The 25,013-nt window shown below is 32.6% G+C and overlaps 2 protein-coding genes across 3 annotated transcripts in view; one reads left to right on the forward strand and one right to left on the reverse strand.

The window, feature by feature from the left end:
* Nucleotides 1–20,117, forward strand: part of LOC126771260 (ATP-binding cassette sub-family G member 1-like) — a 55,843-nt gene extending 35,726 nt beyond the window's left edge. The window contains exons 3-11 of the mRNA XM_050491049.1: nucleotides 11,519–11,636; nucleotides 12,979–13,168; nucleotides 15,010–15,155; nucleotides 15,692–15,930; nucleotides 16,152–16,390; nucleotides 17,242–17,410; nucleotides 17,726–17,982; nucleotides 18,533–18,756; nucleotides 19,016–20,117. Of these exons, the coding sequence (XP_050347006.1) occupies nucleotides 11,519–11,636; nucleotides 12,979–13,168; nucleotides 15,010–15,155; nucleotides 15,692–15,930; nucleotides 16,152–16,390; nucleotides 17,242–17,410; nucleotides 17,726–17,982; nucleotides 18,533–18,756; nucleotides 19,016–19,208 (1,775 nt within the window). The 3' untranslated portion in view covers nucleotides 19,209–20,117. The remainder of the gene's footprint in view (nucleotides 1–11,518; nucleotides 11,637–12,978; nucleotides 13,169–15,009; nucleotides 15,156–15,691; nucleotides 15,931–16,151; nucleotides 16,391–17,241; nucleotides 17,411–17,725; nucleotides 17,983–18,532; nucleotides 18,757–19,015) is intronic.
* Nucleotides 20,118–22,010: 1,893 nt separating this feature from the next.
* Nucleotides 22,011–25,013, reverse strand: part of LOC126771282 (polypeptide N-acetylgalactosaminyltransferase 2-like) — a 77,763-nt gene continuing 74,760 nt past the window's right edge. For both annotated transcript variants that reach the window (XM_050491081.1, XM_050491082.1), the window contains one exon: nucleotides 22,011–24,922. In XM_050491081.1, coding sequence (XP_050347038.1) covers nucleotides 24,648–24,922 — 275 coding nt within the window. In that variant the 3' untranslated portion in view covers nucleotides 22,011–24,647. The remainder of the gene's footprint in view (nucleotides 24,923–25,013) is intronic.

Here is a 25,013-nt window from a genome sequence, read left to right on the forward strand (position 1 = left end):
ATCGAAATTTTCAGTTATTGGTATTGAAATAATAATTGATAGATCTGAATACGTTTCTAATAAAATGTTGTTTCAGGTTGTAAGTTTTATAAAATTATTATATAAATGTTAAATTGTTATTTGATTGTAACACAGGTACATAAATAATGCATATGTTGTTAATACTTTACTTTATATATTATACTTTAATTACTTGTTAAATAACTTGTTCTTCTTAGGTTCACCCCATGTTTCAATGTAAAAGTGGAAACTTTGTCGGCTTATGTGAGACTTATTTTGATATCAATTGTTTATGTATTATATTATGCTGAATGTTTCCCAAAATAAATAAATAAATATTATATTTTTGATATTATAGATTACTAATGATAATTTGTAGAGTCTATTTACTGCTCTTATTCTAAAATGTTGTTTTTTTATATTAAAACTTTAAAAAAAACATGATTTAATTGCTCAGAGAATTATTACAATAATTACATGATGTATATACTGCGAAGAAGTACATGAGCATAACTTTCGGAACAGGAATTATAAAAATATACATTTAAAAATAAATATCAAGTCTTTTCGATTTCTATTGTGTCATTGACCTGTGTAATAAAATATATTACTTATATATGTACTTAGTTCTCAGTTCGCGGTTAAATTAAATAAATTAAACGCCAATATCTACGATATCGATATATATCACTTCCCTAGCTCAGACGAACACGTGACTAGCGACCGTCCTGTGGCCTAAAATCGCCTGCACGTGAATGCACCGTGAAACTGTGCCATTGGCGAATGGCGATGCAATACTCTAGTACAACTTCGTTCAAATTACCTCGAAAAATTAAATGTTTGTTTAATTATCTAATTTCCAATACGCAATAATCCCTGCGGGTTTAGACATGTTACATATTAGTTTAGTTCGTTTTTGGCAAACGCCAAAATGAAAAGACGTAACTATTTGATTTGTTACGTGATTAAAGATTGATAGAAGATACGACGGAAGTAGCTTAAATACAAAACGAAAGCATTTGTCTAATCAATTTTCGATTATAAATTGTACATTATTTATAATCTACCGCCGCCACCGGCCGCGTGGTGGCGTGACGATCAGCTGTCATGGTATGGCTAGGAGATGAAGCGAGAGAGAGAATGATACGCTGCTGTCAGAGCCACTGACCGGGACCTGACGTTGAAGCCAGGTCCCTAGTCCCTATTAAAGTTTGGACGTTAAAGTCTCTTCTATCTCCGCCTGAACTCTTTGTTAATCTACAAAGTATACATGGACGCGTGAGTAATAAAACAACATCCTAAACAATGCGTTCTCGTGATTCCGTAATGTGCGAACTAAATAATAATTGTATAATATAATAAATAATAATAGTTAATTTAATAAATTATGCATGATTTTTAAGTTACAAAATATGTAGATATAGACTATTTGTATAATTATTTATGTAGACATTTTTTCCAACAATTTTGTATAATACAGTATTGGTTTTTTATATAGAATAGGAAGGCAGACGAGCACATTTGCCACCTGATGGTAAGTGGTTACCAACGCTCTTAGACATTGGCATTGTAAGAAATGTCAACCATCGCTTACATATCCAATGCGCCACTAACCTTGGGAACTAAGATTTTATGACCCTTGTGCCTGTAATTACACTGGCTCACTTACCCTTCAAACCGGAACACAACAATATCAAGTACTGCTGTTTTGCGGTGGAATATCTGATGAGTGGGTGGTACCTACCCAGACGAGCTTGCACAAAGCCTTACCACCAGAAATAAATGTTTATATTTAGCTCAATGTATAATTAGATCTCGCAAAATTACAAATTTTATGCAGTTTATTGATCTCTTCGCGGTTCTCTCTTTGTGCAAAAAACGATATAAATATCGCTTGGTATTTACGATATGATGAAAATATTAGTAACCGTAGTTTGTAATATTGCACCTAATTATATGGCCGAGTCGAGATGGCCCAGTGGTAAGAACGCGTCAATCTTAACCGATGAACGTGGGTTCAAACCCGGGCAAACACCTCTGAATTTTCATGTGCTTAATTTCTGTTTATAATTCATCTCGTGCTTTTCGGTGAAGGTTAACATCGTGAGGAAACCTGCATGTGTCTAATTTCATTGAAATTCTGTCAGATGTGTATTCCACCAACCCGCATTGGAGCAGCGTGGTGGAATAAGCTCCAAACCTTCTCCTCAAAAAAGGAGAGGAGGCCTTAGCCCAGCAGTGGGACATTTACAGGTTGTTACTTACTTACTATATGGCAAGCGATATATGTATATATATAGGTATCTCTCTAGTGTGACGTGCTTAAAGATTGAATAATCAAGTTAAGAGGAGAGTATCTTGCTTGTCTGAGTTTCTTTTTAAAGAAAATTCCTGTAAATGTCCCACTGCTAGGCTCAGGCTCTCTCTGCTCTGTTGGAGAGGTGTTGTATCTTATTCCACCATTCTGATCCAAAGCGGATACACGGATACACTTGTGGCAGATTTGCATCCTAACAATCTTTTCTTTTACCGCACGAGAAAACTTATTATAAACACAAATTAAGACATAAAATGTATAAAATATATAAAATAAGTCCGATTAGGCATGGGCGATACAAATCGTATATAGATACAATATCTATGTATCGGTACAAAACCTAATATCTAGATATCGGAGCGCACAGTATCTATATATTCGGATATCCACTGATATCCACTGATATCCACTGATATCGTTTCTGTATAATCTGTATACGGTATTGTTAATTGTCAAACGAGTACGCCCGAACGCGAATACGATTGTTGATAAAATAATACGAGTATTTTTAAAATCTCTCATATTGGTACACATAATTAAACAGTAATTACTAAGTACTATAGTTATAATTCAATTTACTTAATAAATATACAAGATTAAAATTTGTTAAATAACAATTTTTTTGAATACAGCCGATACATCGATATTTTTTGTTATATCTAGCTCCAATATCCGATATTTTAAAAAATGTCAACAGATAAAACGTGAGTCGTATTCATGAATAATACACTACTGCATACAACAATACTAACATCTACAAAGACATTTCAATATTGATACTTCAATACAGGTATTAGATATTCGATTCATAAATACGATTCACGTTTAGGATATTATAATATTTTTACTCTTACTGGTGTCGGTTATTTGGCCCTGGGTGTCATCTTAGAAATTGCTATTATTTTTATGATCTATTTTTAGTTTCGTGGTTTTATGTTTTCGCGTTCGCCTTTGTTAGTGACATAATTTCATTACTCGCCTTCTCTTTCTAAATTTTCCTTCTAAGAAAATTAGGTATTTAGGGCAAGTGTTAATATTCATTAAAAGTAATTTTATTTAGGTTAATGTTTGTGTTAAATAAAATGAAGAATTATGTCTCGTCCCAATACGAGCGTAATTTGAATTTATTTCGATAAATTCAATTTTGTAGGCAAAAAACTTAAATGTCGTATTTGTTGCGACATTTACGTACGTTACATAACGTATTTTTAAAAGTCAATTTAGATCAAAAGAGATACGAGCTCTTTCGAGAACAGTTAAAAGAGATGTATATACGAAGAAATGAACTTTAAAATACGCCGGCATTACTCACATTGTGTATAGAACACATAAGTAATATATATAGTAGCATAGCGATGTTTTTCTATTTATATTAACATCGCTATTTCATTAATTTTCACTAATTTTCAAAATCAGAATAGCAACATATCTATTAATAAATAAATATTAACTTATTTAATCATCTTATTATCAATACAAAACTAAAAACTAAACATTATATGCGATAAACACAAATATTTTTTACACAAATTATTTTTACCAGTAAAATCTAATATCATCTAGTACTGATTCGGTTTCCGAGTAGCATAGACTCGATCTAACATCTAGATATTGATGTATAGATACGATATCCCATACTCATACCCATACATATGATACCCATGCCTAAGTCCGATATCAAAGTGGACGTTCACTCGATCACATAATATACATATGTGGCAGTTCTGAAGTCTAACATAAACAACTGAATATAAATCACATTTTAATTTACGTAAGATTTATGTCATCATTGACTTGCTATTTACATTTATAAATCGTTACTATGTAGTATTATGTAAATAGACATCATTGTATATAAAAGCGTTATATTAAACCGGAAAGTAGTACTTTGTTAATTTAGCAAGTTGTTATTGGGTCGTTATATACGAGTTGGTTAGGGTACCTAAAGTTGACGATGATGAATCTTTTGATGATGTTGTTTTACTTTTTTTTTGGTCGATTTTTGGCCCCGGCGGTCATTCTCAAGCGGAGACCTAGATGGACTGCGAGTGCAGCTTTAAAATCCGATTGGACAGGAAATACGATACGACCGGAAAGATTTAAGGCGAAGGACTAAGATTACATTGCTTTCCGAGGCTCGGGAGTATAAACACTACCAACTGTCTCACTTCGGGTCGCCACATAGCAATTTTCGGCAAAAAATCAAATAAGTTCTGTCATAGTATCTACTTATGATGAGATTATTTGGACTTTTTACAACATACCATTTTAACATATTTTTCTGGCAAGTAGGTCACCTGATGGTAAGTGGTCACCGACGCTCAAGGATAATAATACTTAGTATTCTTGCGTTTCGGTTTGAAAGGGAGTGAGCCAGTGTAACTACAGTCACAAGGTACATTACATCTCAGTTCCCAAGGTAGGTTGTGCATTGGCGAGATACGGAATGGTTATTATTTTTTACCTTGCTAATGTCTATGGGCTGTGGTGACTACTTACGGTTAGATGGCCCATTTACTCGTACGCCTGCCTATAAAATTAAAAAAAAACATTATAAGTAAATATGATGTATAATTTTATGAGTACTTATTTCACACTGAAATTGAACTTAAATTATTGAAACTTGTTTATATAATTAAAATATATTTACTGAGCTCCCCGAGGATAGGTACTCCCCCCTTATCACAAATTGTACGTAGTATTCTTGTGTGTCTGATCGAAGATGCTGTAGAAGCAACAGAATTTCTTGGTTCCATATATTCTAAGCTTCAATGGGGCCCTCATGTTAATAAATTGGCAAATAGACTCAGCTCTGCAGCTTTTGCTGTAAAAAAAACTAGAATGTTGACTGATGTAGATACGGCTCGCCTAGTGTATTTTAGTTATTTCCACAGTATAATGTCTTATGGCATTCTACTCTGGGGTGATGCAGCCGATATTAATACGATTTGTATTGCAGAATTCGTGCAATTTATAATCTGGGCCAAAAAGATTCATTAAGATGTAAATTTAAAGAAATTAAAATAATGACTGTCGCTTCTCAATATATATTTGATTTATGTATTTACGCAAAAAACATAACAGATTTTTCCAGAAATTGTGACGTACATACTCTTTACACCAGGTACAAGTAAAAACTTACAACCACTTTTACTAGATTACACAGAGTTAGTAAGTCTTTTATGGGACAATGTATGACGCTTTTACAACAGGATCCTAGAAAACGTTCATAAATATTCAATTGTGAAATTTAAAAGAATCGTTAAGGAACCCTTGTGTGCTAAAGGAATATCCTTTCAACAATGACTTTTTAAATAAATGATTGCACACCTTGGGAATGAAACGATTGGTTATTTCAAATTAAAATATATGTATTGTTGTATATTACTTAATTGTATAGGAAGATATATATATATCATCCTAGCCATCCATATATATATATATATATATAAAGCCGAGATGGCCCTGTGGTAAGAACGCGTGAATCTTAACCGATGATCGTGGGTTCAAACCCGGGCAAGCACCACTGAATTTTCATGTGCTTAATTTGTGATTATAATTCATCTCGTGCTTTACGGTGAAGGAAAACATCGTGAGGAAACCTGCATGTGTCTAATTTCACTGAAATTCTGCCACATGTGAATTCTACCAACCCGCATTGGAGCAGCGTGGTGGAATAAGCTCCAAACCTTCTCCTCAAAAAGAGGAGAGGAGGCCTTTAGCCCAGCAGTGGCAGTGCAGTGGCAACATTAACAGGCTGTTACTATATATATATATATATATATGTATATATATATATATATATATATATATATATATATATAAATCCCGCTGAGTTTCTTTCGCCGGTTCTTCTCGGGTCTGAGGTGTTTATTTCCGAACCGGTGGTAGATTTATGTCAATCAATAAGCAAGTGTAACGCTTCTATATTGAATAAAGATTTTTGACATTTGACTTTGACTTTGAAGGGTGAGTGAACCAGTGATACAGGCACAAGGGACATAACATCTTAGTTCCGAAGGTTATGGTGCATTGGCGATGTAAGTTATGGTTAATATTTCTTATGTCTATGGGTGGGAGTGGTCATTTACCAACAAGTGGCTTATTTGTCCGTCCTATTTTATAAAAAAACTTTCTTTATTTTTCTTTTTTTAATTTAGCAACAGAGGTAGTTGGATGTTTTCTAGGATTGTGCTATAAAGCCGAACGTTGCACTGCAATACTTACAGTTGCGTGACAATACGTTTACAATAATATTATATATTTTCAGTTTTTTGTTTTGTTTTGTTTGAATTAGGCAAACCTTGTTAGGGCAAGGAAATCGTTTCTAATAAAGCACGTATATTTTTAAATTTTAATAATAATCAATTAAAAAAAAACATTAATAAATACTTTATATTACTAAATACAATATTGTGTAAATGATAAAAAAGCGTGGAGTTTATTATTTGTTGCATTCAGGAATGATATATGTATGTATATAAATTGAATTATATTTCATTAACATAACATATCAAGCCAGGTGGACCGACGACCTTAAGAAGGTGGCGGGCACCAACTGGATGCGGAAGGCGGAGGACAGGGAGCTTTGGCGCACCTTGGGAGAGGCCTATGTTCAGCAGTGGACAACGATTGGCTGTTGATTGATAACATAACTTTGTACTTTAAGTGTTGGATAGAGTAACTTTCTTACCGGTAAATTCTACACTTTGAACCGGAGCTAGCTTTACATTTAATTTCATTATATAAAATGACGTTACAAAAGTGCTTGAAAAATCTATCTATCTAAGAGAAGTATATTTTAAGTTTCATTTTTGATTTTGACAACAAAAGAGTTGCTTGAATAATATAAAAAAACTGTTATATTCCTTGTATTCAAGTGGCATACCTTTTTCTTTCATTATATACGATTGTGTTACCTATATTATTACTTCATCATTATTTAAAAATATATATAAGGCGAGCCAGCAACCTTTACGGTTAAACTAGTATTCAATTTAAATAAATAAATAATTGTAAATGAAAACATTTATTATTTGGCATTATTCGTTGTTACATTTACATAACGACTATTTGTTTTCTAATGTAATTAAAAAAAAAACGGATACTTGCAGTCTTTAAGTAATTACGTGATCTCATTTAAATGTATAATGAATTATGTTTATCGAATATCTGTCTAGACAGATCAGGTCATTTACAATGCAAATATTTATATGTTAATACATCATTTTTTTAGAGATAAGCTAATCTAATGATGATAAATAAATGGATCTTAAAAAGAGGTACATAGATTCTAATCCGGGCAAGTACTATCAAGTGTTCGTGTTGTCGGTAACATCCCACTGATATATATAAATAAATGTGTAATACACCCAGACTCGGGGCCGGAATTGAACCTGCAACCACGAGCGGAAGACAGTAAATGCTACAGTATGTAGCATTTTCTGGCGGCTTCAAAAATGTGGTTATAGATTTTTCCTCTATATTCACGCGAGTCGGACTCGGACTTTTAAATAAATATAGAAGAGGCATTTTAATAAACAACACTCCGTTAAAACTTCGAGTGTTTTGTGTTTTATTTATAACAGGAAGGAAAACTAGCGAATGGTCAATTGAATGGTTAAAATATTTCTTTAGTTACATTGACGTTGTGATATTAGTGCGTTAGTAGTGCGTTTTTATCGAAGGATTTAATGGTTCACTATCTTCTGCCTGAACAAATACCGTCATGAACGCCAGCGCCAGGTGTTTTCGGAGTATTTTTGCGGACATGTTCTGTAGCTTTTGAACTGCAGCGTTGTAAATTTGCTAAAAAATCAGCTCTGTCTTAGTTTAAATTAATAACAATGCTATGACCCTAATGATGATTTAATTTTATTATATTGTTAGCGACTATCTGTGAACAATAACACTGGCAGCATACACATCGTAGCTGTCACGGGCCTCTTTTGTTTTTACTATTATTTTTACGCGAGGTTACCATGGTAATTTTTATCTCTCAGTGTAAAATATTGAAAATTTGAAATCATAATTAGCTAATTTGAATTGTTCACTTACGTACGCACATTATATATTTTCGATTTCGCTAATATAATCTTTATTTTTTGAGTAAGTGATCTAATGAAAATATACGTTTAGGTACCAAATAGGTCCTAAATGATTGTGTAAAAACAATTGCACAATACAAAGCCTTTGTGCGCAAATTATAAATGGCCGGTCACCTTGACGTCGGAATGACCGATCATTTTAAATTATTTTTTTTGTTAATGATTTAGGTACCAAATATTTGAACAAAGATACTAAATTAGTACTAAATGCTGGTAGTGATTTAAAGCTGTCACTTTGTACAGTCGTTGTAATGCACGCGAATATAACCGGTTTTAAACCTTGTGCAGACCCCAGATGCCACATTTTTATACGTTTTTTAAATTAAAACTATGTATCTAAATACTAATGGGTGATTGATTTTTTTATTACTGCCGTCAATTGTTGTCAATTTGGATAAACGATTAGTCCGTCATTTACGTTTCGTTACACGTAACGCGCAAATGCGACAGGATGATGGATTGAGAGACATCAAATAATTATTTAGTTATAAAATGCCATAAAAATTGTTTTCCAATTACCTACCTACGTATAGTTGTTCAAAATGTATATTATATACGATTAATTATTTGAGCAACAAAATTGGTCTGTTTGTTCGTTACGAGGTAACGAATTTGCGTTTGCCTAAATTACAGGAAATAGCACAGGGATCAAATAAACTACTTTCTTCAGTAACTCATTATGCTAAAGTTTTACAAAATAACAATTTGTTATCAAATAATCATATTTATAAAGGCCATTTTAGTGCCATGTGAAATTTTATATTAAATATTTTTTGAATATGAAACGATTCATATAACTGTTAACGTTCGATAATGTATTAGAAATACACGCCAGCTGAAAAATTGCAGTCGATATATTTTGCAATGGTTATGTCCAAAGAATCCTATAGTTAGACCGACTGCAAGCATACTTCACAATTGGCTCTTTTGAAGAAGTTATTCCAACCGCAATAAAACTGCTTCAAAACTGGACTGCTTCACTGGCGTTCTGAAAAGGAGGAATAATGGCGTCACAGAGATTTAAAAAAACAAGAAAAATTTAAGCATTTAAGCGTAAGTTTTTGTTTACTGTCAACTCGTATTATTGAAGGAAAATAGCTTAAAATATTTTTGAATAAATAAAAATTAATATTAAATTTGACTTTAAGGTCGATATGTAAAGGTTTAGCATTGAAAACTATCGGAAGTATTCGTAAAACATTGAACAATAATGAAATATCAAGGTGTAATGATGTAAAGATTAGCTTCATGTCAAAGATTATTTTTTCTTTCATTAATTCAGCAAATGTCGCGTTAACATACAGCCACATGACAACCATGTCATATTACCGCGAGTTTTAACAAAAATTAAATACTCTTAAGAACTAGACTTGCTGTTCAAAGGCCTTTATAAGTTTTTTTTTTTAATTTAGGTAGGCGCATGAGCATGGGCCACCTGATGGTAAGTGGTCACTAACGCCCAGACATTGGTATTGTAAGAAATGTTAATCATCGGTTACATCGCCAATGCGCCACCAACCTTGGGAACAAAGGTGCAGGTCCCTTGTACAGACACAATTACACTGGTTCACTCGCCCTTCAAACCGGGACACAACAATACTAAGTACTGCTGTTTTGCGGTAGAATATCTGATGAGTGGATGGTGCCTGCCCAGACGAGCGTGCACAAAGCCTTAACGCGTTTTACGCATTTACACGTTTCCCCCACATGAGGTGGGGGGGGGGGATTTGGTATGTTGTATCCACTAAAAAACCAGTGGTACCCACACCGTAAGCCCTACCACCAGTCAAGTAGAGGGTTGGGAGTTTATTCCATCAAGCTGCTTCTGTGAACACACAGTTATCAGATTAACATGACATAATATAGAAGTTCTGTAACGATATTTTAATTTACCGAAAGGACGAGATGAATAATTAATACAAATGAAAGCCTGGATTTAAACCGGCAATCTTCAGTTAAATTAATCGTTCTTGCCAAACCCCATCTCGATGTGAAAGTGAAATGAAGATTGTATTGTTCGAAAAGTATTTTATCGTAGATGAACATACAAAAAAACGGATTGAATTTCGTCTAAACAAAATGACCATCCAAGCAATTACGTAAGTCTCGACTTATATACATAACCTTGATATAACGTATTAAAATGTCATTTTTATTTTGTATCGGTTTTATTTTTTTATTATTCGAATGAATTTTATAACAAACATTAATATAGTATTTTTTTTCCGCGAATGATATTTAGCTCTTTTGACTTCCCGTTGAATTGACTAGCCTTGACTTCATGACTATTGTATTGAAACTATCACAATACCGAGTAGAATAGATACAACAATATGCCAATTAAATACCGACTTTATTCGCTTTAAATAGGGCTATATTTTAATTAACTGTTTATGAATTATAGTTATCATAATTCTCTGGGATTTGAATTAGGGAGGAAAATTTCGTTTCTTATATTTTTGTCGCGTCAAATTAATACTCTAATTAACGTAGCGTTCACGTCGAACATCGTACATTCAAAATACGAATAATATTTGCACTAGATGATCACGTAAAACAAAACTGACCGCCTTAACGTTTTGAAAATTTAAACATAAACTAAATAAAATTACATCGAAGTAAATAATTGCATTATTTTTTAATATTAAAATTGAATCTGTATAATAATAAAATGACTTCATTATACCTGTCCTACCATCTTACCCTCCTACATTAGCCTACTACATACACATTTAATAATTTATTTATTTAATTTATATAATCTTTATTGCACACCAATATAGACAAAAATAATAGGAGTAAAACTAAAACAAAGAAAAGAAAAATGTACAATAGGCGGCCTTATCGCTAAAACAGCGATCTCTTCCAGGCAACCTTTGGTAGAGGAGAGAAATAGGATGGTAGGGGTGTACAAATTATATATAATAAAATTATATATATAAATTAATTAATATTAGTGTACAAATTATATATATAAATTATATATAATTATATAATATTAAATTATTAATTTAAAAAAAATCAAAGTTAAATTTGTATAAAATATTGTGGCTTAAGGCAAACGTTGAATTGATTAATTATATGTTTATTGCAGCCTCAAAACTTATACTGCGTGGAATCAACGGGGACTTTCGCTCCGGGCAGCTAACCGCGATCTTAGGACCATCTGGCGCTGGCAAGAGTACACTGCTTAATATACTAGCGGGATACAGGTAGTGTCATATTTATTACTCGCCGAACCCGCGGCTTTGCCAGCGTGGAATTTAGTTTTGGGAGAAGAACCTTCGAGTCACAGAATCACAGACATTCGCTTCAATTAGATATGTATATAGATAGAACTATAATGACGGGCCGGTCGGCGTGGTTGGTAGATACTTGCCTTTCACGCCGAAGGTTGTGGGATTGACAATGTCATTGAAATTGTCATTAAATATATGTCATGTCAAATATATATATATATATATATATTTTCGTTATTGTTTTTTAAAATATTTTTTAATTATTTTCATAATAAAAATAATATTAAGGATTTTTTTACATGGTGGTAGGACTATACTTATTCTCCCTCTTAACAATACTATTTTGTTTTATTGTGTTCCGGTTTGAAGGGTGTGTGAGCTTAATTACAGGTACAAGTGATATAACATCTTAGTTCGGGTTGGTGTTGCATTGACTATGTATGTTACATAGTCAATGTATTATAATATATATATACATATAATATATTAGTTATATATATTGGCGATGTATTTAATACTCCTATCAGCGCCAATGTCTATAGTCGGTGGTGACCATTTAACAACAGTTAATCCATCTGCCAGTCAACCAACAAAAAAATGAGATATTACGATATAATAATTTCAATGTCTTATTGATAACTTTGGTTTCGTTGCCGCTTAGAGATGATAGTTACTGAACACATTTTTTGAAAGTAACACTAGTATTTATTTTAACAATATCTACTGAATGATGTCATGATCATCAGCAAGTGTTGCAATGCCTCTTTAATTTTTTTGTAAGCAATTAGGTATCCGATACGATTCACACCTACTGCGCGTTAATGATACTTTAATTTAAATTCAAGCTGTTCAAATCTTGTAAATATTTTTAAGCCATTTCCACTCCAATGAATCTGAAATTTTGCGCTTTTTTGTAGCTTTTTGTAGTGACACGACAAATTATATCATAAACCGAATCCACTGGCGAGGTCGAGGTCTCTCGTTCACTACGACCTGTAAACACTTAGAAGTATGATGTAATACATAGCTCACATATGTCCACCCTTCGACGCTCTGAATACGCAAGTTTTCATCTGAGACATGCGGATTCAGAACCCTTATAACATCATGTTTAAGACTCAGTACTATAACGCCAACAGCATATATAAAAAAACAACTGTTTTGTTTTAAATTGCGACAAAAACCATAAAAGCTTGGTTTTGGAAATTTTTGTTTTATATTCATTTATTTATCCATAAGGTATTCAACTATATTCATAAATAGTATTCAAATATACTATTTACCAATATGGAGTAAGATAATTTTATAATTGTAGGGTGAATGGGTCATCCGGCCTTATCACAACGAATGGAGAGTCCAGAGACTTACGTCTGTTCAGAAAGTTGTCTCGTTACATAATGCAAGATGATTTGCTGCAGCCTCTCATCACAGTGCAGGAGGCGATGACGATAGCAGCGGACCTGAAACTCGGAAACGATATAAACAAAGAGAGGAAGACTATTATCGTTAGTGTGCTTTGAACATTGTATTTAATTATTTTTATTATAATATTAAGGTTTAACTAGAATATCTTATTTGACAAATGAGATTGATATTGATTGAACATTTAATTTGTGTTTATATATGAATCTCGTGTTCGGAGATCAAGGAAATCGTTAGGAGACTACGTAGCAAAATATTGCTTGAAGTTCAGTCACGTGCATGTCTACAAAGAAGCTGTGAAGCCGTGTGGTGGATAAAGATTCTTCTAAAAAATGAGAAAAAGGATCTCAAGAGTGGACTATTTATATAATTCATTTTTGTGAAAAACTTTTTTTTTTTAAATCATAAACATAAATTGACCTATAGAACACGTTGGTCTTACTTGAAAACTCATTTAATAATCGTGGGATGAAAAAATAATGTGTTTTGATTAATTTTGCATTCGACAGAACAGGAAATTTCAGGATCAAGTGTTTAAATACTACTATTCTCCTGAATTTATAATAGCATTTATATGTAAAGTATAATACTCGTAAGTATAATGTTCAGTTACTCACAATTTATGTGCGAACGTTAAATTAAAATTATTTTAAGAGCTAATAATTCTGATGTGTTAATTAATCCTCAATGACACGAAGTGTTGATCGTCAACATCGGTATAAATAATATTTATATTGAAACAAACGTCGGTTTGTTGATTTAGACTATTAGTTCTAAGTCAGAGTCGACATCACGTTTCGTTGATGATTCACGGTGAAGGTAACAGATGATAAAGCTTTATATAATATATATTATTTATTTTAAAAGTAGTTATTTAGCATAGTTATTCTTTATATATATGAAATTTCCAAAAAAAAACCATAACAGCTTTATACATGAGCATTGTGTTATGAAAACACTCACTGTGTTAAATAAATTAGAAATATGCATTTATATCTTTTAGAACATCATTTCTATATTACTAGTATAGAAAATTAACATTTATTAAATTATTATTTTCAACGTCGCATATATATAAAGCCATTCCTGAGTCTGAACTCTTTTTCGTTTGTGCAAGAATTGCCGTACGTGTTCGGATTATGAGATTGAGGGAATAGAGAGTGCATCTGTGTCCACGCATACCCTTGTGCTCTATAATATATCCCTTGGGCCGTAAACGGTCATGAGGACATCGTCACATCACCTTATGATTAATTCACGATCGAGTGCTAGGCCGCAGTTCAATTTTTTTCTTACAGAATAGCTTCACATATATTAACTAAATACGTCAGACATGATGTTTATTCATTTGCCATAACAATTCTTGTTTTAAGTCAACATTACACTGAATTACTAATTTGATTTTGTGGAAATTAAATTTTAAATAAGGTTGTTCATGTAATTTAATACATTATCGATTAAGAAGAAGAAAAACAAATGCCGTTTTGCACACAACATAAAAAAATATAAATACGTTTTAATAAGCTACTAACACCGCCGAAAACGAGATGACTATAACATAAATTAAATATATAAAAATGATTTGGTCTGGGTCGGGTTAGAACCCGCAATCTTCGCTTTAGTATTATGTTCTAACCAATGATCCGCCTCGTCTCATAGCGTGTAATTTCGATATTGTAACATTAGATGTTTAAATTTTTTTAAATTAAATTTCTCCACACTTCTCTTCGGTCTCCGATTTTAAAATGACAAAACTAAATATATATTGTACTCATGTATATCAGTGCTCTTGTCACACTTATGTTAGATTTTATATTAAATTCAAGGAACTTGTAAGTTACAACTATATTGTCGTGTATTTATAGAGATTATTTAAGATGCAAGTTTATATCGTTCGAATTCTGATGACAGGTTACTATTTCAGGTAGAAGAAATAATACATTTGTTAAGATTAAGCAAAGCGAGGAACACGTCGAGTGAGCGTCTGTCGGGTGGTGAACGGAAGCGATTATCTATTGCGTTGGAACTGCTGAACAACCCGCCTGTCATCTTTCTTGATGAACCAACAACGTTAGTGATTCGATACGATTGCTAGTTAACTTAGAAAGTAAAAATTAAATTCGTTTTGGTTAACTTTTTAATTAATTTCAACCTCTATTATAGTTCGTGAATAAGGTGCTATGGAGTTATTCCTATAAACACTTTGATAAGTTAAAAATATTTTATAGTTATTATTACTTCTATATATCGATTTAAAGATATTTATGGCAGTTTTTATGTGTTAAAATTTCTTAGCTGTATTAAATGATGGTAAACGAAATATTGCTATTATTTTTTATATTATTTTTAAGGAATTCGAGTCAATTAAATGTTGCTAATTTCAATTTCAATTTTGATTTATTAGTTTTTTATAACATTCATATCAATATTTATTATCGTCTATCTGCTGTCCTTTAGTTGCGTTTATATATTTACATCTTGGCTACCCTGGTCTACTTACACGCGGATTTCTTATTCGTTTACCTATGCAAAAATATTAAATAATTGATAGTTTTAAGTATGACGATTATGAATTATTACGAGTGAATAGCAATTTTATATTCCAGTGGTTTAGATGACGTCGCCTCATCAACTTGCGTTTCACTTCTGAAACGAGTCGCTCGAGGTGGCCGAACTGTTATTTGTTCCTTACACACTCCTTCTGCGAGGATATTCTCCGTATTCGACCATGTGTACGTAGTAGCGGGCGGTAAATGTGCCTATCAAGGCACTGCAGCGGGTGTTATACCGTTTTTGAACGAAATACACCTTCCTTGTCCGAAAACTTATAACCCAGCTGATTTTAGTAAGTACATCAACTAAGCAACACAATAACCGATCGTTATCTGATCTGGCCTTAAATCTTAGCTATTATTTGCTTTACACAACGCTTAATTTACTATTTCATCATAACAAATTGTTTATGATTTTTAATTTAGATAAGTGCTTGCGATAAGCGATCTTCTTAAACTTTATTTACTATTGTTTAATACGCAAGTAATGTAAAGAGTGTGAATTAAATTTTAGTAATAGAAGTCTCGAGTGGTGAATATGGTTCCCACATAGACCAGATGGTAACAGCAGTTGACAATGGTAGGTGCCAGAGGTGGAGAAATTATGCAATAGAAGATAATATTGAGGATGTGGAGATAGAGGAGTTAAACACTGGAGTGATGGAGAGACATAACTACAAGTATGAGAGTACACCATGTCAGCAATTCTCTGTACTATTAAGACGGATGATCCTGCAAACCATAAGAAATAGGGTATGTAGCAGTTTTTGTTAATCATTAAAGTGAACGCCCCTTCAATTTTTTTATCTATAGTATATTGTTGGAACTGCCTCGTTGGTCTAGTGGCTTGATATAAGGCCGCAGACCCGGAGGTCCTGGGTTCAATTCCCAGGTCGGGCCAATAAAAAATTATTGGGTTTTTCTGTCAGAAAATTCTCAGTAGCAGCCCGGAGCCTTGAAGTTGGAATTGTGTATACTCCCGTGCCTCGGAAAGCACGTAAAGCCGTTGGTCCTGCGCCTGAACTCTTTCCGGTCGTGTCGGATTGCCGTCCCATCGGATTATGAGAGTTAGGGAATAGAGAGTGCACCTGTGTTTGCGCACACACTTGTGCACTATAATATCTCCTGCGTAGTTGGCTAATCTCACTTGAGATTGGCCGCCGTGACCGAAATCGGTCTGGAGGAAATTATTATTATTATTGTTGGATAAAATCCTAATGAGCTTATAAACATTGGGCATCAGTTTTTTTTTATTTAAAAATTTTGGGCGGACTGGCAAATGGACTATCTGATGGTAAGTGTTAACGATCGCCCATGTACATTGGCAATGTAAGAAATATTAAAAAGTCAATGCGCCACCAGCTTTAGTACCTAAGATGTTTTGTCCCTATACCATTGGCTTAACCTTCAAACTGGAACACAACAATACTAAAGATTGCCGTTTGTCGGAAGAATATATGATGAGTTAATGCCACCAAACCAGACAAGCTGGCTGGTGCCAGGGGACCACCAAGTATATTTTCTTTCTATTCCCAAGTACTTTTCATCAATATATGTATATATGTAATAGTATGACTTACATTAGAATATTGTTCCTCTTGCAGGGCTATCTCTGGTTGCGAATAGTACTCCATGTGTTCCTGGGTGCGATTGTGGCTGCTCTATTCAATAACATAGGTTACGATGCTTCTAAAACCTTATTCAACTTCGGGTTTTGTTACGCATGTATCATAGCTATGTTGTATACGACGATGATGCCTGTTTTATTAGCGTGTACGTGATTATTAACAATTTTTTTATGGCTTTATTTTTAAAATTATTATTAAAAATAACAAATATAAATATATATAGAAAAAAAGCAAAGTACTAAAGTAAGGCAAAGGTCTCCTCTTCTTTTGAGGAGAAGGTTTGGAGCTTACTCCACCACGGTGCTCCAATGGTTGTTATAATTATAAAAGAATAAACAATTATTTGTTAACCTGTATTGTGTCCTTTAATATATTGAGGAAAAGTCATACAAGTTTATTTTCGTTTGAATTTTCAAACTTATTTTAATATTGTTCTTGACCCCTTAATATTTATTTTTAGATCCATCAGAAGTTCTCTTAGTGAAGCGCGAATATTTCAACAGATGGTACGGCTTGAAGCCATACTATGCAGCCTTAGTCGTCTCCCGGACTCCTCTCACCATCTTCTTCTCTCTCATTTATCTTGCTATCGCATATCCTCTGACGTCACAGCCGATGGAATTTTCTAGAGTATTGACGTTCGTCACGACTTGTGTTCTGGTAGCATTAATATCGGAATCAATGGGAACGCTGATATCGTCAATGTTAAGTGTCGTGGTTAGTATTTTTATTAATATTTATAACCTCTATGATGAATAGTGCACACAAGTGTGCGCGCACACAGATGTACTCTCTATTCTTTCAATCTCATAATCCGTTGGGACAACAAATCTATCACAACCGGAATGAATACAGTTGCAGGACCTGTTAGTCTTTTACGTGCTTTTCGAGGTAAGGTATACTACTTACTTCCAACTTTCTAATTCAATAAATTTTATTAGCCTGACCTCGGTTTTGAACCTCAAGATCGACAGTTTATATATAGCAATCTATCTACTAGACGAACAAGTCAGATTTTTATTAATAGTGGTAAAGTGTACTAAGTGTACTAAGGGCTGAATAGTAAATAGTCCCTTTTGTTTATAAAAACATTAGTAAAAGACATTGAAATCGAAAGGGTCCGTGGTAGCGGCCACTGCCTATCACAAAATTACATCTCATTTCTCTATTAAAATCATCTTCACTGAGCTCATGGATATATTGATAGCATAAGGTTGAGGATGACCCTTGCATTAGCTCTTGTACTTCATTGCTTTATATATTCCAGAACTCAATGTTCGTGGGACCAGTAGTCGCAGTACCCCTGATGTTGTTGGCGGTATACGGTATCGGCAGTGGAGACGAAGCTCCGCCTCTTATTTGGAGGTTGGCGCGTTACTGCTCCTTCATGAGGTACGGCCTGGAGGGCCTCATCATGGCTGTATACGGACCACCGAGGGATGATCTTGTATGTCCTGATGATGTGGTCTACTGCGAGTATAAGAGTGTGAAGTGAGTATATTTCGGGATATTATTTACCATTGTAATAGGTAAGTAGGTCTCTTGACGTTAGCTTTACCCATGTGCATTATTACTGCAGGAATTATAATAACTCCTTACATCGTCAATTTCAAGCGTGTGCTCTAAGCCATCAACTGTAAAAAATGGGAGCGATTTCACTGGTTTTTATACAAAGGAGGTTAAATACAGAATAAAAAAAATGCAAATATCGTTTAATAATCAATTCAATATAAAAATATTTAATTTTCAGGTATTTCGTGAAACTTATGGGTATGTCGGACGTGTCACTTTGGGTTGTATTTGGTATGCTACTAGTATCATTGCTGGCAATGAATCTTGGAGCGTACTACCTTCTGAGACAGAGATTGTCACCGAACTACGCCTTCCGAGCCATAAAGGTCATTGGAAGGTTCATTAAATCTAAAATGAGCCTTACGTTGTAGCCTTAAGTTCTAAGCTTAATATATCTTAAGTTAATAGTAATAGCGATACCTCTCCGATTTTCAGTAACAGAGTATTTCTAATTATTTTTTCTTAAGAAGACGTTGGTAATTAGTGATTAGTATTTAATAAGTGGGTGAAGCAACTTATATAGAAACGAGTACGTATTCTTAGTGTCCATTTTTTATTATTATTATTTACATTGACGCAGTTTTTTTTAATCTATAACGTACATATTAACAACAGACTATATACAAATAGTATTTTGTTGTTTTGACATTTGCTTTTTTTATATTGCAAGTTGTATGATTAAATTTGTTTGTCTATGTCTATGACTATAATTATTTTGACTATATTAATTGCAATTGAATATAATCAGAAATAAGCGTATGAGTTATGGCAGAGCTTATAATGAATAAAATATTTACATATATTATTAATTTGGGAATATTATTATATTAAAATTAATTTATGTAATTACATTTATCTCAGTGATTAATAAAAAATAATACATAGATTTTATCATTAAATGTGATATTTAGTATTAAATAATAGTAAAATTTTTAAACGAGTAAATATTATTAGGATTTTTGGAAGTTATATTAAAAAATAAGATGACACGAACGATATGTTTTTATTGACACAGAAAGTTGTTACGTAAAAATTATAGCAATTATAAAAAAATATTGTAAAGCAAAAAAAATATGTTTATAATTATAATTGTTTTAAATAAGATTTGCTTTGATAAGTAGTATTATGATAGATTGTAAGAAGGAAATGTGAAGTAAAAATGAAAATTGGTAGGTTACTGGTTACTAATACTTATTTTTATTAATGTACAAAAAACTTATTTCTTACTATAATTTATTATGTAATTTATCCTAAATGGTGTTAAGACTGGATTTTTATAAGTGGTGTAAAATAAACATTTCTTTTAATTGAAGATTTTATTTTATCCCTGCCTTCATTTTATCGTTATACAAATAAATGATAGATATTTATTTTAATTAATTTATTTATGTGGGCTCCTCACTGCTTCAACTTCAAGATCTTTAGCCAAATGTCGTCTAGTAGAGAACGCTATTGTAACAAACCTATCTAAACTTGCAATTAGTGATTAAGGCGATTGATAAATATTTCATATTAATAGTATCGATCTAATTTATGTTATTTTGTTTTCCCATATCTCATTTATTTTGCTATAATTTATAAATAAGTATGACGTAATATTTTTCTTTTAAGTGGTAACAGTCCTTTTAAATATTTTTATGTTGGCAACATGATCTTTTAAAAAGGCGGCAAAGAGAGTTGTTAATATGGAGGGATATAATAAGTGAGTTGGATATTTGTTTTTTTTTTATTTATAAACCTTGTCGACCTTGCGCCGACCGCATGGACCATAATAATATAAAAATGATTCAATCAACAGCCAATCGTTGTCCACTGCTGAACATAGGCCTCTCCCAAGGTGCACCAAAGCTCCCTGTCCTCCTCCTTCCGCATCCAGTTGGTGCCCGCCACCTTCTTAAGGTCGTCGGTCCATTTGGCTGGAGGGCGCCCTACGCTGCGCTTGCCGATTCGCGGTCTCCACTCTAGGACTCGTCTGCTCCAACGGCCATCGGTCCTACGACATACGTGACCAGCCCACTGCAACTTCAGCCTGCTAATTTTGCAAGCTATATCGGTGACTCCGGTTCTTTTCCGGATAATCTCATTTCTGATCTTATCCTTCAAAGATACTCCGAGCATAGCTCGCTCCATAGCACGCTGAGCGACTTTGAATTTGTGGCCTAGTCCCGCAGTTAGTGTCCACGTTTCGGCACCGTATGTCATGGCAGGTAAGACGCATTGGTTGAAGACTTTCGTCTTCAAACATTGCGATATAAACGACTTGAGGACTTGACGAAGGTTGCCAAATGCTGCCCATCCCAAGCGAATTCTTCGATCGGCTTCCTTCTCGAAGTTGTTCCTACCGACTTGTATTATCTGTCCTAGGTAGGTATATTCACTAACAACTTCGAGAGGTTTCCCCTCGACGTATATCGGTCCCGGCACGACATGCCTATTGAACATGACCTTGGTCTTGTCCAAGTTTATACCGAGACCGACATACCGGGAAGACTCGCCTAGGCTACGCAGCATTTCGGTGAGTTGTTCCAGCGACTCTGCTATGATAAAAATGATTAGACTACCTTTTGTCTAAAATTTTGTAAGATTTATGTCTGTATGTTGTTTTAGTGTGCAATAAAGCATATTTGCATTCGTATAGATCTTGAACACGCTAAAGCGTGTAAACATGATACCGAGGCACGAGAGAATATGCGAGGTGCAAGAGCACCTGAGCAGGTGGCAGATATAAAATGGGCGCCATGACCGAAACGAGTCAGGAGCTAGGGGTTCATCATCAGCACACTTGGCTTAGACAAATTAAATTTTGGTAAAAACTGTTTTCTATTTACAAATACATTACCCTAAACGTTGTTATGTGATCCGTTTATCTATTAGGTCTAACAAAAAAAACATACATATTTAAGGTTAAAGATTCTTTGACAAATAATAAGTTATATTAACGAGAACAATGTAAAATAAAAAAAAAAAAAAAAAAACTATTTACATAAGTCACTCAACCCAAAATTGTTAGCAAGTTAGTATTATATATAAGCATATGACATTCACGCTGTTGTGTTTATAAGACAAATTAGGTATATAAATAGTGCTCGGAACCGATCGATCTTTAGCGTGTGCTCTAAGCTCTAAGCGATTTCACTGGTTTTTATACAAAGGAGGTTAAATATAGAATAAAAAAAATATATGCAAATATCGTTTAATAATCAATTCAATATTCTCACTAAATTAAATCACCATTTTATTAAATAAAATATTTTTTCGTATTTCCGACTAGGACCGTAAATATGAAATGTTATAATTTTTTGAGAAAATAATCACAATTTTTTTTTCAGATCTTTATTTGTAGGAAATACTTTAATTTGTGCTCGACAATATTTTACCAAATTTAAAAGACTTATAAATAAAATCATATAAGGTTTACCGTTTACTTACTGTTATACTTCAAAACTACTTTATTTATGTATCTTTACATAATGTTCAGCATAATCGTTATTTAATATTTTTAAGTTTATTTTTCTTTCATTGCCAGGACATATTAAAATATTTTCTTTAAAAATAAAAACGTAAATAAACATAATATCCTAAGTAAGTAATTTCAGCAAATTCGAATACGATTATAATAAGTATATTTAAAATTATACTACATTGATATACAAATATATTCTATTGATAAGTGTTTTTTAGGAGCGAACACAGTAGCGTCAAAGCGAAGCGAAGCTTTCAAGGGAACATTAGCCATAAAGCTATGACCACACATGTGAGTTCTGACACTCGATGTATTCGATTCCTTATACTAGCTTCCAGTATCTTTACCGAGTTACAAACACAGATAAAATAAAAAACAAAGAGCAATATTATCAGTAGAGCTAATCTGTAAGCACGAGTTCGAAATACACCGCAGAATACGACCGTGAATTATAATAATAAGTATAACATTTAATATAAATGATACATATAAAAGTTGTTCAATACCGTGAATCGGTTTTCAATTCAATAATATCCTCATACAGAATACCGCTGCTGATATCGATTTGTTTTTTATGTAACATTAGATATATTTTAACTGAATTTTATGTTAATTAAGTGTCATTATCATAAGACTGCTTTAAGTCACTTAACTTAGTTATGAAACGCAATATGAAGTTATCTAATTCAAATATTCTTAATCAATAAAATACGTATATTTAAATCAACATGGAATGTCAGTTTATAAAAAAATATCAGAATTCGTAATTTAAAATAATTACTTAAACCATACTTTGATCGAACAATAAAAGATAACCAATAAGTATTTAACTTTGATAATTTTCAGTTCAAGACTTAATTTTATTATGTAATGTAATGGCAGTGCTTGATTTAATAAATAATAAACTTGCAATGATTCCTTCACTTATCTGGTTAAGTTTTGTACTTAAACTATTTATCATTTCACTTACATTTAAGACAATATTACATGAGTAGTCACATGAAGTGTTACAAAACTAGATGAATTACGTAAATAATTTAAAAAATTTTGTTCGCCAATAATTCGTCCAATAACAACTAATATAACGTTAATACATAAAACATTAAAAAAACTTATATAAATGTAAATAATATAAAACAATAAAATAAAACTATAATAGTAATAAAATAATTATAACATTTGTAAAAATACTTAAATAAATTAAACAGTATTATTAAGCTAAATTTCTTTTAATGGATAAAAAAATGCTGTTTAAAAAATATTCATAGTAATAATTAAAATTCATATAATTTTAATTGCTACTTTTTTAAATCTCTAATATCAAAGTTGTACTGTTAGGCGAACAAACCAATTATTTACAAACGATATTATAACAAAAAACATATTCGAGTCTTATTCGAAAAAAATAATTTTTAGCAGCAGGCAACACTAATTAAAAAAAACTTCATATATTGTAACCTATGTCTATATAATATTATAAAAGGGTTATATATTATAATATTCAGTTAACGTTTCATTTTCTCAAATCACTCGGCAACATCTTTTCAGATGTACTTATTTACATAATGTACTCATTCCACATTCCCGGCACTTACATTAATACTTATTTAAATATAATTATGTACATTATGGTAACTATATTATTGATTATATATGAAACTTAGTAGATATTCATATGATTATATACAAATGCAGAAGCTGTAAAATTTTATTATGAAATTATATTTTCATATGCAATTAAACAATAAAAACTTGTCACACGTACGGAATTTTTAATTGTAGAACAATTAGGTATTTGATACATTTAGTGTAAATTATGTATATTGTATTTATATATTAAAATCTTAAAATTATATGTTAATCTAAGGCTTATAACAAACAATTAAAACACATTCATGGAATGTTTTTTTTCATTTAGGAAAATTAAACTGCTTTTTTTCCATCTAGTATTGTCTAAAAATTAAAAATCAATATTTTGTTCATATGTAGAGTGATTCTAGTGAGTGTGGCACTTGATCACGAACTATATATTCAAGGCACTATTATTTATTATTGTTAAGGAATTTGCATTCTAATCTTTATGATAAGGTAATTGTATGTATTTTAACTTATTTCTCATTAATATTTCACATTTGACGCGAAACCTGTATTCATAATCAACTTTGGAAAATTGGTTACTATGTGTTGCCCACACATTAGTAACATATGCTTCTGTTCTAATTAATTTGTCAATTAATAATGTAACAAAGTTGTTAATTATTGCTAATTTTCTGAAGAATTACAAGCAATTGCAAACATAATGTCCAAGTAATTGTGTAGAAACGCACCCTAAGGTTTTATGTGGCTCTTAAAATGTAAATTGTTGTGTCAATTTCTCATCATCACACTGATTTAAATATAGTGCGGCCCTGTCTGTGTCCAAACACGCGTCCAATTTCGCGTGTCTGATAAGTAGTCCTCGTCTTCTCCAAAGCTGAGCGTCATCTGAAGGGTCACAAGCCGCTAGAATGGCTGTTACTCTGTCATCAGGTGACAGAGAGATACAGAGGCTATGGTGACGGATGAGACCATTTTCGAAGCGCCACTCTTGGTTGCCACCGGTGTTGTGGCAAGGGTACATGCCTGAAACGATACATGCAATAAATTACCAGGTAAGACTCAGGAGAGACCGTATCGAAGCCGTAGTCATATAGTATATAGTACGAATATTATC

The sequence above is a fragment of the Nymphalis io genome, chromosome 10, assembly GCF_905147045.1.
Source record: "Nymphalis io chromosome 10, ilAglIoxx1.1, whole genome shotgun sequence".
In the NCBI taxonomy this organism is placed as follows: Eukaryota; Metazoa; Arthropoda; class Insecta; order Lepidoptera; family Nymphalidae; genus Nymphalis; species Nymphalis io.